We start from the raw sequence: 17,393 nt of genomic DNA on the forward strand, positions 1-17,393 counted from the left end.
GTGTTTCTTGGGAACAGTTTAAATACAGTACGTTTAGCTAATGGCTTGTTTATACAATAGGACCACCAGATGCAGTAAAAACTAATTCTGGTTCAATTTTGACTAGGATTAGAAACTTTAAAAACCATTTTTGCATTATAAAGGATGGCACAAAGAAGATACTGTTATAATTTTTAATGTTTAAGAGAGTGGAGTGGGGGAGGGCCAGAGAGAATCCCAAGGAGACTCTGCACTGTCAGTGCAGAGCCTGATACAGGCTCAAACCCATGAACCATGAGCTCATGACCTGAGCTGATATCAAGAGTCAGATGCTTAACTGAGCCATCCAGGCACCCCTAAATTTCTTTACCTTAGATATGCATAACTAAACTAAAATTAATGGAGCCAAATTTAATTATCATTGATTCAACAGACTTTAGAGTCAGAAGAAGTGGATTTAAATGCTGGGCTTCATGGAAACTGGACATTGGAAAATGCTAAGGCTCGCCTGAACCAGTATTTCCAAAAAGAAAAGATCCAAGGAGAATATAAGTACACCCAAGTGGGTCCTGATCACAACAGGTTTGCTTGTTTCAGTCTTTTCCTTCTATAGTAAGGTTGTTTTGTATATTCATCGTTCTATTTTTGTACATGTTCTCTGATTCAGTTTGTGGATTAGAAGTGAATTGTGAAAACAAGTTGCGCAAGAAAAATTGTCCTTGATTTGTAATTAGTAGTTTACTAGGATTTTCACTTAGGTGTGTGATTTTTAGAAGTTCTGCAAAAATCTGTGTTGCTAGACTTTTGAGGTTCTCCTTTGTATCTGTGAGAGGCAAAAATCATAGCCACAGTGGTGGTTTGTCTGTGTTTGGCTTAACAATTAGCCCAAGGTGGTGAGTTTATTTACTGTCGCTGTGGTATTGTTAAAGGTAGTAGTAAGGATTATTTAATGGATCAAGTTAGACACTCAAGTTTCAAAGTCTCGGGTGAACTGCATGCGTCTAGATCCAAATTTCCCTTTAGCTTTGAAAGTTGCCAGCTCTTGAGTCCTGTTGAAGTGTGTAAAGGCTTATTGTAAAGCTGAAGGATAGCTTGTCTTTGTATGTGAGTTAAATTAGCCTACTTTTATCCTGTTAAGTTTATAAAACTGAACATAAAAGGAGGTCATTGTAACAGTTGACAGTATGTTTCTCAGCCTGCTTGCTGTTCTTCCTGAGAGCATTCCAGGGTGTAGTAATTATTACTCCCAGGAAGGCTCATATGGATTAGACTCTTCTGGGGGCACTGTATTTTTATTGGAAGGTAAAGAAGGCTATGGATACCTTCTGGATGATTTAATTTGCTGTCCTTTATGTGAAATAAATTACTCAAAATGCATTAAAAGTATTTTTCTTGAAAATCAGAGTGTTCTCCATTACATCTAGTAATCCTAAAATAATTATTACCAAAATAAAATTTTGACACTATGATCAAAATGATGTTCAGAGCATGGTTCCCCCTGCTTCCTACTGTTTGTTCAATCCTGAATTCTCAAAATACTTAATTCTGACATCAGACTTTCTAAAACCCTTGGAGGTTATAAAGGAAGGATCCATTTATTGATTTTTCTTTAATATGTTGTCCTTCTGAACTGATTGAGCTTATTAGTATCACTTGGTGACTTTAAGAACCGATAAACCAAGCTTGTTGTAAAACATGTTTGATACCAGTATGACTTCTGATTCAAAGAATTGAAGAATTCAGGATATGACAATGAGGGAGGCAAAAGACCGTTGGGGGAGCTAGGACAGCATCTCCTTATGTCCTTTATTTAAAGGCATAACAGACAGCAACACCAGAGGTCTGTGTTCATAACACACATGTGCTGCTGCTTAGGCTGAACTAAGCAATCACATGGAAAACTATTGTAAACTGATTTCTGGTGTCGCTGTTCCCCCTAGGTGGAGGAGAATGAGATTGAGTGCTGACTTTAAGCCTGGCTGAGAAACATACTGGCATCGGTGTCATTAATGAAAGGGTGGATGTTGTTCCCCTGAAAGCCAGTGGCCTTTGACCCCTGAAGCCGCTGTGCCTGAAGGTCAGTTCACAAGAGGTATAGGAAGGAGTCTAACGTTTATTTTTTTCTTAAGCCTTACCTAACCTTTTATTCAAAGCACAGAGTCAAGGCTAGAATGTACCTGAGCAGTGGAAGGATCAGATAGCATACAGTTTTCAAAGGACAGTTTTTGCTTTATTGAAACCTAAATTCATTCCCTAGAATCTGCTAGTGGTTTTAGCTCTAACTTCCAAAAAAAATATCTTGTTCTCTGATTTAATAAATAAGTGTGATACAAGTTTTTTGTTATCAAGGGCTGCTTCCAACTGCAGGCATATACCAGACCCCTGCCTCAGGAGCCACAGATGCATGCATAGTGTTCGTATGTTCATGTGTATGTGTGCAATGCATGCATATATTTAGCTTATCTTAACAGATTGAAGTTATTAGTGGGTGGCCCATGCAAAGCGATCTTAAAATAATCACAATTATAATTTCAAGAATTTGGGGCCTATTTCTTTGCCCCAGGCTAAATGGAAAATTCCTTTTCATTGAATGTGTTCTAGCTATTCAGACTGCAACCTTTGGAGTAAGTAAACATCATCTAAACCTTAACATTTTCTTTTTTGTGAACAGTTGGCTTGTCAACTTTGATTATGGTTGTCTTGTGCCATGTTGTACATTATTTGAAGTTTACATACACTTGATTTATTCTAGGATTGAACAGAAATAAGTGTTTACAATGGTTTTTTGCTGTGACTTGCCTAAGCAGTTGGAAAGCCTGCCTGATTTGGGAGTCCTGGATTTAGTCATTTCTAACAGTGAAATTTCTAACCTTGTTTGTATATGTTGTTACAGGAGCTTTATTGCAGAAATGACCATTTATATCAAGCAGCTGGGCAGAAGTAAGTATTACTGTTCTTGTGATATTCTGAGTCTTCCATAGTGGAGTAACAGTCTAAAGCCACATATATGTGAAGCTATATTAACTGAAAGAGTATTAATTGAAAGGTAGCATCTGGGGTATTTTAGAATATTAGTAATTCTATGAATTAGAGGGCTCAGTTTCCCAGCTTGCATATGAAAAAGAGATCATGTTAGTATATTTCAAAGGGTAAGAAGAGATGGTAGGTAGGCAATTTAGGAGTCTACCAGTGTTAGAGAGCTTTAAAACTTTTTTAAATATCTTTCTGCATGAGAATGTTTCCCAGTTTGTTCAGGTAAAACTAGCAAAGTGAAATTTAGAAAGTAAGTTAAATGATAGCATTTGAAGCCAAAGGTGGATGTGTAGCATTTCAGAGTCATAGAGTCAAGAAGAGGTGAGAAAGTTACCCAAAATAAACACCAAAGAGGTTGGGGTTATTCATAAAGGAAGTAAAAAGACAAAGATCTGATCATGTATTCTCTATTCTAAGACCATAAGTTTAAAGCAGGCAGTGTTATTATACTTGAAAGGAAGGAACTAGTCCTGTGTACCTGGTTTTGTCCCTAATGTTGCTGGGACTCCATTTACTTATCTGCAAATTGAGAGAACAGCCTAAGATTCTATCCAGCTTGAGAATTCTGGAACTAACATCAATGATTTATAGTATATGAAAGACTTCTCATAAAATCAGGTCTTCAAATCATCAAGAGATGATGTTGAAATTTGTTATCCTAGACTTTAAAAATAAGTTAGACTTTGAGTGGATGAGATACTAAGGGATGAGGATAAAGGCAGTATAATTTGTGCCATTTTCTTGAAGAATTTGAGTAGCTGCTGGCTTCATTCTGGTGCCAGGAACAGCAAACTGCAGGCCTCCGGCCAAATATAAGTTCACTACCTGTTTTATAAACAAAATTTTATTGGAACATAGCAACACTCGTTTGTTTATGTCAGGGGCTAGCAAAAAGGCAGGGGCCTTTTGTAAAAGGCCAGATCATAAATATTTTAAGCTTTGCGGGTCACATCTATCACCTGTTGTTATTTTTATAACTCTTCTAAAAACAGATAAGCCATTTTTAGTTTTTGGGCCCATAGTTTGTCATACTCTAGTTTAAGTGTTGTCTGTGGATGCTTTCGTGCTTTCAAGGCAGAGTTGAGTGGCTATGACAGACACGATATGGCCTGCCAAGCCTAAACTATTTATTATCTTATTCTTTATAGACTATCAGCGATTCCTGGAATCAGTGACCACTTTCGACCCATTTTTATTCCTTATTCTATTTTTCAAAAGTTAAACTATGTTTTCTTTCTCTGTTTTAATGCCAGATGATATAAATAGTGACAACTTTGTTGAAATACGTTAACTGCTTTCATAATGATGATTTGTCTGTGTCTTTGTATCAGCCTGTAATCAAGATAATTGATACGCTGTTAATGCAATTGCTGTTGGTTAGCAGTTAGAATGAAAAAGAATTTACAACCTACTCTATTTGGGGGGGGGGTACTTTTGTACCTAAGCCCCTTAGTTGATGGGGCTTATGATGAGATTTTTCTTTACTCAGATGACTTATCCTATTGTCTTTGGTAATCCTGACCTTAAATTATAGGGATTTTCGCACGCGAACATGGATCAAATAAAAAACTGGCAGCACAGTCCTGTGCCCTGTCACTTGTCAGACAACTCTACCATCTCGGAGTAATTGAAGCTTACTCTGGACTTACAAAGAAGAAAGAAGGAGAGACTGTGAGTCTTTAGACTTAGTAGTACAGAGAGATACTCTTAAGATTCAATTTAGCTTTTGATTTGTATTTGGCTAAAGAAGTTTAATTCATAGTTTTAGGAATCTTACCTCAAGAAATGGAAATGGCCCTTCTAATCCTCTGTCTGGCGTGATGCTGTGTTCAGAGTGGGCAATGAGTAAATAACCATTAAAGTCATTTTTTCATGACAGGGAATTGACCTATTTGTTTTATGAATATTGTAGACCTAGTTAACTATATGCTCTTAACACTGCTATAGTTTTGAGTAGTGCTCATATGTGACATAATTTTTATTCATACATATATTACATAATTTTCATGGCTTTCCTTTTTCGATAGGTGGAGCCTTACAAAGTTAACCTCTCACAAGATTTAGAGCATCAGCTGCAAAACGTCATTCAGGAGCTAAATCTTGAGATCATGCCCCCAGTAAGCATACAGTTATTTAATACACCTTTGTATTGAACATCTCTAGTCAGACAACTAACTGGTATTGCCTTTTTTGTTTTTCTTGTTTTTTAATAGCCTGAGGATCCTTTTCTGCCTGTTGTACTTAACCTTGGCAAATTGGCTCACTTTGAGCCATCTCAGCGACAAAACCAAATTGGTGTGGTTCCTTGGTCACCTCCACAATCCAACTGGAATCCTTGGACTAGTAGCAACATTGATGAGGGGCCCCTGGCTTACGTGAGTGCAACATTGTTTTTGAGCTCAGACTGTTATCTAAGCTTTTGAATACATTTCATTAAGATATCCAGATTATAAAAACTTTTCAATTTAAATATAAGTTATGTACTTTTGTTTGATTGTTGCCTTCCCATTTTACAGGCTACTCCAGAACAAATTAGCATGGACCTCAAGAATGAGTTAATGTACCAGCTGGAACAGGATCATGATTTGCAAGCAGTAAGTCATTGAAGATTTTAGACATATGGTACCCAGAGCTTCAGAACTTTATAGGTAGGGTAAAAAAGACAAAAAAAAAAAAAAAACAGTGGATGATACATTTTGCCCTTCTAGGAATATAGATCAAAGGTATTTATGAAACCAGTAATTGTAGTTACCTCTGAGGATAGTTTTGAATTAAGGGCCTGGGGTTGTTTTTTTTTGTTTTTTGTTTTTTGTTTTTTTAATGTTTGTTTATTTTTGAGAGAGAGAGAGACCACGCATGAGCAGGGGAGGGTCAAGAGAGAGGGGGGAGACACATAAAACCGAAGCGGGCTCCAGGGTCTGAGCTGTCAGCACAGAGCCTGAGAAGCAAGATCATGCATGACAGCCAAAGTCTGACATTTAACTGACTGAGCCACCCAGGTGCCCCAAGAGCCTGGGATTCTAATGTAAATGAAGACATTAGGCTAATACCCCCTCCTTTTTTTTTTTTTTTTTTTTTTTGGCATTTTTAACTATTTCCTGAGTAAAACAACATTAACACCTTACAAGAAAGGGAATGTGTATTGAATGTTCAGGGAGAAAGGAGGAAAATAAGGGTGTGGACAAGGCCACAGATAGATTCTTCAGAAACTTAGTGAAAAGAGATAGTTCTGTTAATGATATAAATATGTATATTGTTTTATGGAAAAAAAATGTGGTTTTTAAAATTTATTTTGTTTAGAGAGAGTGCACAAGTGGGGAAGAGGGGACAAGGGAGAAAGAGAGAAACTTAAATAGGCTCTGCTCAGCTTGGCTCCTGAAGTGGAGCTCAATACCATGACCTGAGGCCAGAATCGAGAGTCGGACGCTCAACCCACTGAGCACCCAGGCGCGCCCTCCCAAAAATGTATTTTGAGTATGGAGCTAGTGGAAAGGAGGGTTTTTATAGAGATGGGAAATTTTTTTATAATTAAGACAGTTGCTTCTAATGTATATGTTGGTAGAAATTTGACTGATATGTAACTTTTATAAAACAGATCTTACAGGAGAGAGAGTTGCTGCCTGTGAAGAAATTTGAAAGTGAAATCCTGGAAGCAATTAGTCAAAATTCAGTTATCATTATCCGAGGCGCTACTGGATGTGGTAAAACTACACAGGTTCCACAGTTTATTCTAGATGACTTCATCCAGAATGACCGAGCAGCAGAGTGTAATATTGTAGTAACTCAGGTAAGTAGTAAGCGAACTTAGAAGGTATGTGTCTGGTGTTGATCGAGTTTGAGAGTAGGAAAAACGTAGCGGCCAGGCTATTTCTAATTCTTTGATTAACTCCCCTTTGTAGCCACATAAGGTACTGAAATTGGTAGAACATTAGACCCTTTAAAAATTAAAAAAAAAAAAAAAATAGGCATTTAAGTCTTGTTCTAATTTCTTACACTGATGGGCTGAACTGAGCCATGTGAGTGATTCTTTTTGTCCTGGCTAGGGGGAGTCTTTTGGCCTAGAATCAGACAGGACTGAGAGTACCTTCTCCTTAAGTTCACGTGCAAATCTTGGTCCTCTCCATCTTACCACCTTAATACTGAGAGCAAGAGTAGGCAAGCTAACAGAACAGGTAATGGTTGACGCTAATGGAATGGTTACTCTCTGCCAGGTTCTGTTTTAAACAGTTGGTATTTTTTTTAACTCCTTTAAAGTTTATTATGACTGTAAGATGTACCTATTCTTTTGTTTAATATTTCTCCTTCAGTAAATTAAGGTACAAAAAGATACTAAATAAATTGCTCAAGTTATTAACACGGGATATGGTGGAACTAGGATTCAAAACCAACCGACTTGCCTTCAGGATTCTTCCTTTTAACTACGACATTGTATTACCTTATTAGCAATAGGGAAGAGCTGATTAGCTCTTCCAAATCTTCTCAGGTTAAAGCAGTTCTCATCAGCTCTAACCCAGTACTTCTGGCACTTAGAAGGAGAGCATTGCAATAAACTAGATACCACCTCTCAGGCTGGCTCAGACCTTGACTTAGGGATTTATAACCTGGGACACACAGTTGATATTTGGGAAGGAGTTGTGAACCTTGAAATAGCAAAACATGTTTGTGCCTGTGCGTTTATGTGTATATGTACAAATCATATTTTTAAAAAATTTCTGAAATTGAGGTATATCTTTTAATTGGTTTCTGTGTTTGATATGACAGTTGGGTTTTTTAGCCTAAAAAAGAATCACTGAAGGAATGAATGTTGCATTAAAAATCAATGCTATCTTAGGCTTAAGAGATATGGTAAGTCTGCATTTTTTCTAGGAAAGGATCCTTAGCTTTCTTCTTTTTCTCAAAATGTTCTTTGATTACCCCTCCCATTCCCAACACTGGCTGTGAATCCTTTGCCTTACAGTGAAAGTTCTAACCCCAAGTACTGTGATCAGTAAAATATCCTTGCTCTTAATGTTTACCTATCTTGTAGGAGGTGTATTGTTAGGAGTCTTAAGCTATCCTCTGCCCACCCTCCTTACTACAACTCTCCACTTTTAATCTCAAAAATAGTCATCTAGGAAGAAATGCAGAATTCAGCAGATGAGCTGAAAACCTGTGTTCTCACACAGAAAGTGGTTCACATGTCATGAGTAGAATAAAACCGCTTCTTAAGTAAGAAGGTGTGTTCGCACTAGCCATCCAATAAATGTCAAAGCCAAGTTGATCCAGCCAAAAATGGCTTTATGTGTTCTAGACAAAATTGGCTTTTGTGTTACAGTCTTCAACTTCGTGTAACTTGCTTACTAGCGTGTGTCCCTTCCCAAATAATTTGTGGACATTTCCAATGGCTTGATCTGTAAAATGCACAGGTTTCCATAGATAGACTATAACAAATGTAAGCAGTGAGCTACAGGATGGAAGGGTGTGTCAAATGTTTTACTTTGCATATGAAAACAGCTTTCATTTCTCTATTAGTCCTCTTGTTTTCTTTGATAAAGTGATAGAATCATGAAGTTGAAAGATACTTCAGAGAATTATTTCATCTTCTCTGGATGGAATGTTCATAACAGGTGGTCACTTAACTTATGCTTTAAATTTTACATCAGTTGGGAATGTAGCTTGTGTTCTAATTTTGAACAAGTGACTGAACTGTTACATTGAATCTTTTTGTCCTAGTGCTTGCCCCAAAATCAGTCTCTGATGCCTTTTTCCTGTAATAAGTCTTTTTTTTTTTTTTAACATTTATTTATTTTTGAGACAGAGAGAGACAGAGCATGAATGGGGGAGGGTCAGAGAGAGAGGGAGACATAGAATCTGAAACAGGCTCCAGGCTCTGAGCGGTCAGCACAGAGCCCGACGCGGGGCTCGAACTCACGGACCGCGAGATCATGACCTGAGCCGAAGTCAGACGCCTAACCGAGTAAGCCACCCAGGCGCCCCTGTAATAAGTCTTTAAAAGCTTAAAAATTTGTATGATGTCCTAATGTTTCCTTTGTTTTAATAAACTTTTATGCACTTTATCATACTCTTAGGAAAAATTCCATCAAATCATTTATGAATAAAATCTTTCTTCAATATGTATTTTAAATGGATTTTTTTGTTTTAAAGTGAAGACTGTTGAGGAAACTGGAAGCTGAGAGGTCAGAGAAGGATACAAAAATTAAGGGAAGAAGATTACAGGGTCATTTGTCTCTCTGCTGTTTTGATGAATAGTCCTCTTGATACTGGTGTTTTCTGTGCATATTCAAGAAAATGTGGCCCATAGTGCTTCTGAAGATGGTTGTTTTAGCACCTCTTATGTTAATTTATAACCTTTTTCATTCATGGCTTTCTTGAGTCTCTTAAGACAGTTGTGTTTGGGGGCCATAGAGTTAAGAACTACAATAGGTACTAATTAAGGAATATGCCATCTCCTGTCTGTAGTCATTTTAGAAGGCTGGAAACTACAAAGATGATAGACCTGAAAGTGGCACCAGGGAGATAAAAATCAACCCTCAAGTATCCAGTAACCTATGAATATACCTCCAAAGAGTCAAATATCCTAATAGATTTGAAGTTCTTCTAAAGTCACCTAGTTAGTAGAAATGTTGAGAACTTCAGAAGAGACAAAAATAGAGCAAGGAGATAATAGCAGTGTCCGGAATTTACCTGTTTGTAGAATGCAGCAAACTTCTTGAAAGGTCCCGGAAAACATTGTATTTTGTGCTTATTAGTGGAATACCATTTTCACATTTCCTGATACAAGTATATAGCAGAACTCTTCTCTTGAAGGATAAATACAGAGCTCAGTTCTTCATGTGATGCTTGTTCAGAGTTAGTGAGGTGCAGAGTACAGGTCAGTAGTGGTCAGTAAAAACTAGCATAGGTCAGCAAATCAAGGTACATAAAGCAGAGTATAAGCTCAGGAAAATTCAACACCATGTGTTCAAGAAGGCATCTTTTAATACCTATGTGGACAGGATAAATATGAACTAGGTGATTGCATACTTACCTATATTGGTTATTAGCCCCATTACCTAAGAGACTCTTAAATTAAGGATAGAAAAATCATAAATCATTTTTTTGTATTCAAAGGATATTGATAATTTTAGTGAAGTCATTGAATTTTTGTTACGGATTCTTTTCTTTTTAAGATTGTTATTCTCTGATTTCTTAAATAGTACTGTCATAACCTGGGATAACATACTGATATTTAAACATGAAACTCAGAAAAAGTTTTCCCAAGCAAGGAACTTGTACTTTATAACCCTGCCATCAAGAATTTTTTGACAAAATCAAATTCAAGTCAACTTCGAAGCATTCAGTCTTTATAAATCTGCATGTACCTCCAGGATATCATAATAGCCATAGTATCCACCATGTAAATATTGTGTGCCTACAAGAATATGGAATACTTCAGAAGATTTTGTTTTCAGAAAAATTAAGGTCCAACGCTTAAAACATTAGCCTATGGCATTCCCCCTGGGGTTTAGCATATTTATTGCTGGAAATAGTAATATACACTCCAGTTTTCCTCGCCATATAAGCCATGAACAGGCGTGATTTCATTCAGTTTTCTATCTCTAGCACTGTCTATGGCTCCTGATACAAATATTCAAAGACTACTTTATGAGTTAATAAAATGATCAAATGAAAGATGGTCATAGTACATATGGCAAAGAAGGAGCGTATTTACCTTCTAAAAGCTATACAGCTCAGTTAAATAATTTTTTAAACATGTGCCCTCGCTTTGATGCGAAGTTACAGGAACCATCTCCCACTGTGTGCCTACCCCCTTCCTTGCCGGAAAATTACTCTGAATATCATTAAGCATTTAGCCCAGTGGTGGAGAAGTTTTATTTTCTATAAAAACCTGAGGATACCTTTATATACAGAATGAAAAACGGCATTTTTAAGAGTCTTGCCACAGAATTAAATGGTAATTGTTTTTGTTATGATTTATCATAATAAATTTTGGAGTTTGCCGAAAAGCTCATTACTATTAATTGTGTTGATTGTTGAGCTGGCAGTGATCTGGCAGTGGGACAGATTTACTACACTAACTTAGTCACCCTAATAAGTATAACTGTAGTTTTTTTAGCTTTTGAATGACTTTCTTTTTTTCTTATCTCAGCCCAGGAGAATAAGTGCAGTCTCCGTGGCTGAGCGAGTTGCATATGAGAGAGGAGAAGAGCCTGGGAAAAGCTGTGGCTACAGTGTTCGATTTGAGTCCGTCCTTCCCCGCCCTCATGCCAGCATAATGTTTTGTACTGTCGGTCAGTAATGGGTTTTATTTTGGCCTTTCGCTGGGGGTTTATATTGTGTCGTTTATGAAGAAAACTTGGTACGGTGCAGAGTGGCTAGAAATGAGAACTCAGGAGCCAGTCTTAGAATTCCAGTTTAAATAGAACTTCTGGCACTTTTTTCCAAAATGGAGAGCATGAAGTTACCCTCTTGTTGTAGCTTAGGTTAGTAGAGTTGCATCTTTTTTTTTTTTTTTTTTTTTTTTAATTTTTTTAACGTTTATTTATTTTTGAGACAGAGAGAGACAGAGCATGAATGGGGGGAGGGTCAGAGAGAGGGAGACACAGAATCTGAAACAGGCTCCAGGCTCTGAGCTGTCAGCACAGAGCCCGACGCGGGGCTCGAACTCACGGACTACGAGATCATGACCTGAGCTGAAGTTGGCCGCTCAATGGACTGAGCCACCCAGGCGCCCCTAGAGTTGCATCTTTTAATACTCTTTTCGTCAAACAAATATGTTTCAGAGTACACTGTTAACCTTTTTAGTAACTTAAGTATTCAGGTTGCTGTGTCATTCTTAAAATGATGGTGGGGTTATATTAACTAAAGCATAGTGATTGTCTACAAGTTTGTTTCTTTTCACTTTTTATACTTCCCTACTGTAATCAACATAGAAACTTAACTCCAGGTGTTGCTCTCATTTCCTTTTCCAGGTGTGCTCCTAAGAAAATTAGAAGCAGGCATTCGAGGAATCAGTCATGTAATTGTAGATGAAATACACGAAAGAGACATAAATGTGAGTAACTTGAGAGTTAAAGTACTAATGCTAGGATTCTGAATTTAAAAAATTAAAAAAGTAGAATGTCTTTCCCTTTCCCCACTTTACATCTTCTATCAAAATCAGAAACTTCAGTCACTAATACAGTAGACAACTGTTTTTAGCACAGGCAGTAAACCTTTTTTTCTTGGTTAAATGCACTGAATTCTGAAAGTAAAGTTCTCTTGTTAAGTGTCATTGCAGTGATTAGTAAGAGCTAGCATAATTCAGCAACTGAACTATTTATGACTGAATCACTGATAGAATTTTAATAATCAATTTTTCTTTGAACTGGAGGTTTATCTATGGTAAATGTTATTTTTAAATTTTATAGAATTAGTAATGTCTTTTTGGATGTGTGCGGCTCTGATCTTTTCAGCTGTTAATGATAATCATGCTCTAATTAGGAAACTAGCATTTATTTCACACCCTTCCCTTTTTTGGTCTTGGCAAAAATTGTATACAATTACTATATAATTGTATGATTTGAAGATTGATACCATAAAGCAACAATTTGTTTTTATGCCACTATTTTCCATATCCAGAGGTGTTCTTGAATAGACAATATGTCATTCAAACTGTTACCAAGCCACTGTTGCTCAAAACATTCATTGGCCTTTTCTTCAGACAGGACTCTTAAAGCTGTTGTTGCTAGCCATCTTTATTTTGAGAAAACTTTGACCTTTATGGTTGAGCTAAAATGACTAAGAAAGTTTGGTTTATCAGATAACTTTTAAAATCTGAAATTTAACTTTCCAGTAGGATAAAATTTTTGTGGTTTTTGTCATTCAGAATCTCTTGAAAACTGTAGTTCTTTTTCTTTTTTTTTTTTTTTTTTTCCAACGTTTATTTATTTTTGGGACAGAGAGAGACAGAGCATGAACGGGGGAGGGGCAGAGAGAGAGGGAGACACAGAATCGGAAACAGGCTCCAGGCTCCGAGCCATCAGCCCAGAGCCCGACGCGGGGCTCGAACTCACGGACCGCGAGATCGTGACCTGGCTGAAGTCGGACGCTTAACCGACTGCGCCACCCAGGCGCCCCTGTAGTTCTTTTTCTAATGAACTTAATCAAAATGAAATGTTTCAAAACTGTCTTCACCAGCATAGGTACAATCCAGTGTTTTTAGTTTATTCCAAATCCTAGTTTATTCCAAATTCCAAATGGTGGTCATGGATCACCATTGCTATTTTCCTAAAAAAGATAAAATTAAAAAAAAGTTTTGGTCAACTTTCCTTCAAAGACTGTCAGGTCAATATGAAGGTACCATTCAATGAAAAAATGAAAAAGTACCTTTGCAGAAACTATATTCTCTTTCAGATGAACCTTATCCTAAATTATCCAACTTACAGATGAATTATTCTAAATAATAGAGGAATAGGAAAATTTTAATTTTCCAGTGCTGCTGGATTAAAAGGTTAATTACCCGAGTCATTTGTATTTTGTATATTAAAAACGAACAGCTAGAAAACAAAAGATAACATTGCTGTAGTCAGAATGTCAAGTACTTAAAGAATAAATCAGTCATATAGATGTCCATTCTTCCCAAGTTGGTGGCGGTTTGAATGCAGTTCTCATCAAATTCTCATCAGTGTTTTTCATAGAATATAACAGGCTGATTATGAATATTTACAGAGAAAATTTATGGCCCCAAATAGCCAGGATTTCTGAAGAAGAGCAGAAAGGATAGTCTTGGCTTTCCAGATATCAGCACTTAACTTGGAAGTTCTAGTAATTGAGATAGTATAGTCCCTGGGTTGACCATTTGACCACTGAATTATTCAGAGTGTAGAAACAGATGGTGTGTTGAATGCACCTTTGGTAAAAGAGTGATGATGTGTTGGGTCACTGGGAAAGGGGAATAGGTTCTACAGCAAATAGAGCTGGAAACAGATGGTCATCCATAAGGAAATAGGTGCAGTTGGATCCTTGCCTCCTATCTAAATACAAAAATCAGTTTCCAGATAGATTAAGGAAAAATGCCAAAGCAATTTAAAAACTCTTTAAGTAAAAAATATAAGTAAACATCTAGATGGCACTGACCAATAGAAATATGTATATGTCTGTAGGGTACCTGCATAGATGAGAGAGGAAAGGTATATGAAAAGGAATAAAAATTCGGGATTATTTTCTGTAGTTGAGGGAGGCAGAAAGTGACGAGCAAGAGGGCTTTGCAGCCAGAGAAGAGTTTACAGCTATAGGGCTGTAGCTTTTGTGTTATTTGGTAGGTAGATGGGTACGGTACCTTATTAAGTAATAACTATTTTGGCCATTATTTTGTTTGAATGAACCAAATACAACCTTTGTAACATTGTAAAACATTTTAGCTTTGCAGGTGGTTGGATAACTGAGTTTGGGCTCATGGCTTTCCCATTTTCTGTAGCTAAAGTTTGTTTGCCTACAAATAGAAATTTCACTGAAAATTTTGATGAATTCTTTGTGGTTGTTTTTTTTCCTCTTCTCCTGTCCAAATAGCACTCATTTCTAATCCCCACAGCTATTAGTCTAAAAACTGTTGTTAAAAATTCTACTGAATTTCACAGTGGCCCTCTATGTTACACTTCTGGAAGCTACCAAAGAACCTGAATTTCACTGATGTCTGCATAACAAGAAATCTCTTAGGTGTCTCTCATTAGAATGAACTTACGCAATTGTATTTTCATTTGTGTTTTAATAGACTGACTTCCTTTTGGTAGTGTTGCGTGATGTGGTTCAGGCTTATCCTGAAGTTCGCATTGTTCTCATGTCTGCTACTATTGACACCAGTATGTTCTGTGAATATTTCTTCAATTGCCCCATCATTGAAGTTTACGGAAGGACTTATCCAGTTCAAGGTAAATAGTTTGGAGGTGGGATGGGAAGGTAAACTTCTTTTATGCATTAGTGTTTGGATTTGCTTAATCTTGGAGATTGGAATAATAGTTCTAAAGCCATTTAAAATACAGGCCAGTGTAGAATATCAAATGAATCATGGCATTCTTGGGCTTTTAGTCAAACTATGGCAAGTGTAATCTGAGGAGCAAGAACAAGTGTCATTCATTTCTTGAGGAGTTGGCAAGTCCAGTAAATTTCCTGGCTCTTCCTTACAGCCGAAGATAGCTTTCAGAATTATATACAGTCAGGTGTAAATCAGTATAGCCTATAGATGTTTATGGGAGATAACAGTATAAGCAGCCAGAGTCAAATTAACAAGAGAATCTTTCTTAGAGCCAGAGCAGGCATATTTTAAAATGACATTAAGGTGTGTGTTTCAAGATCAAGTATTTCTGATGGTTAGGACCTCCTTTTTCAGAAGATTTTATTATTACCGTTTTTTAGGACAGCCATCTAACAGCTTGGTTAGAAAAATAAATTCTAGCACAGTCAAATTCAGGGCATGAAAATAAGCTAAAAATTTTGCTATGTGGGTATGAAATGATAAATGGCTATTTAGCATGCTATTTTTTTTTTTTTTTTGAAATTCCAAAGTAAGAGTAGGCCTAAAATAAAAGCCAGGGCAGTTGTATCTTGTGAGGGTAAGGGCGACAATTCTAAAACTGCTTTACATGTATATTGAGATTGAAAAAACAATTAAGTGGATGGCAGATGGGGGAGTCAGGTTTACTGTTGGAGTTTAGAGGGTACAGGTAAGTAGGAGGGAAGCTTTGAATAAACTGGGTGGTATTGGATTACAGTTAGAGATAATCAGTAAGATGTCATGTTCAGATACAAGTGAATAGATAAATCATTACAGATATGTATGGATACACAGGTGAGTATACATGCATATATTTCCTAGCTCTGTCTGTTGACCACAGTGATGGAGACTGAGGGACACAGGAGCCAACCGGAAAGAGCTGAAATAATTTGACCAAAAAGAAAGGAACATAGTACAGAATTATAACCCTAAGGATAAAATAAATGCCCATGAATCTATATGGTGGTTGAATAAATAAATGGATAACAAAGGCAGATCTCATATGGAATAATTCCCAAAAAATTATGTACTCTCCTCCTTACCTTGAAAACATGACTTACCTCCCAGTCCCTTGAGTGTATTGTGCTTAATGACTTGCTTCCACAGAGTAGAGTGTAGAAAGGGAGAAGCAAAAGTAACTTCACAGTAATTTGGAGTATACTTGTATATTCTTGTATATATACTGTTTGTAGTAACTTGGAGTAACTTAACAAACACTACCTCAGGTGAACAAGTTTAACATCGTCAGTGATGAGTCATGTAGGTTGTGTGTACCCTTGGTATAATGTGATGATTTGCACTTGGGACTCTTAGCATATAGAGGGGAAGTGTTCATAGATTGAGACATTTCTTGACCCAGCAGAGAACCTCAGGGATATAATTGGTCAGCAGATACTCCAACTTTGCTGATGTCCCTCTTTAGAGTAATAACCAAAGGGAGACCATTTTATATGTACGTCTTGATAGAGGAAGGATGGACTACAGTATATTATTGTATAGTCCTCTCTTTCCATATCTAACTGCTGTACCATGGGAGTGTACAACACAGTGCGTGTGCCCTGCAGCCATACCACAAATGTTTGATTATTGTATATAGGGGATACCCTGTCTGGCTTAGTGGGAACATGAATGAGAGACACTGCACCCACCTGCAAGGCCCAAGCCTTAGTCCAAACACTAAGTTTGGAAAAAGAGGTTATTAACACTGGAATTTCTTGCCAATTGTGAATAATCAGATTGAAGGTATTAAGGTAATTTTGAGTTATGAATTAGAAAATGAGTTTTGAAGACTGTTCCATTCTGAAAGTTGACTGTACTTACCTGACTGGATTGTCCTGGCAGAATATTTTTTGGAAGACTGTATTCAGATGACCCACTTTGTTCCTCCACCAAAGGACAAGAAAAAGAAGGAGAAGGATGATGATGGTTTTGAGGATGATGATGTAAGTGAATCTCATGGAGAATTTTCATTAGGGACAGGTGGTTAATGCAGTGAACGGAATGATTAAAGTAAAAAGTTGCAGTGAGTTACCATTAAAGAAAACCTTTTTAAAAACTATCATGTTTTTTAATTAATTGATGTATTTCACTCTAAAGAATTCCATGTATGACAAGCTCTTTTCATACCACAAGTTAAATCATCTCTGGAGAAAGGTCAAAAGGAGGAGGAGGAAATAGTAAGATGTTTAAAGGCCGCATGTGGTTTTATAAGAGTTTGCTATTACATTTTCTATGGACCAGAGTACCTGGGAAGCTGGTAGAGAGGCAGTCTTGTGCCCGACCCCAGCTCTACTAAATCAGAAGTTACATTTTAACAAAGTCTCCATGTGATCTATATATACAATAAAGT

At 37.0% G+C, this 17,393-nt stretch overlaps 1 protein-coding gene across 1 annotated transcript in view; it reads left to right on the forward strand.

Moving 5' to 3' along the window:
• Nucleotides 1–17,393, forward strand: part of DHX9 (DExH-box helicase 9) — a 50,136-nt gene that overhangs the window by 20,410 nt on the left and 12,333 nt on the right. Inside the window, exons 5-15 of the mRNA XM_040446289.1 lie at nt 413–561; nt 2,873–2,919; nt 4,547–4,683; nt 5,040–5,129; nt 5,226–5,387; nt 5,529–5,606; nt 6,608–6,799; nt 11,162–11,303; nt 11,985–12,067; nt 14,765–14,921; nt 16,886–16,986. Of these exons, the coding sequence (XP_040302223.1) occupies nt 413–561; nt 2,873–2,919; nt 4,547–4,683; nt 5,040–5,129; nt 5,226–5,387; nt 5,529–5,606; nt 6,608–6,799; nt 11,162–11,303; nt 11,985–12,067; nt 14,765–14,921; nt 16,886–16,986 (1,338 nt within the window). The remainder of the gene's footprint in view (nt 1–412; nt 562–2,872; nt 2,920–4,546; nt 4,684–5,039; nt 5,130–5,225; nt 5,388–5,528; nt 5,607–6,607; nt 6,800–11,161; nt 11,304–11,984; nt 12,068–14,764; nt 14,922–16,885; nt 16,987–17,393) is intronic.

Source organism: Herpailurus yagouaroundi, unplaced genomic scaffold (assembly GCF_014898765.1).
Source record: "Herpailurus yagouaroundi ecotype Mexico unplaced genomic scaffold, PumYag 195, whole genome shotgun sequence".
In the NCBI taxonomy this organism is placed as follows: Eukaryota; Metazoa; Chordata; class Mammalia; order Carnivora; family Felidae; genus Herpailurus; species Herpailurus yagouaroundi.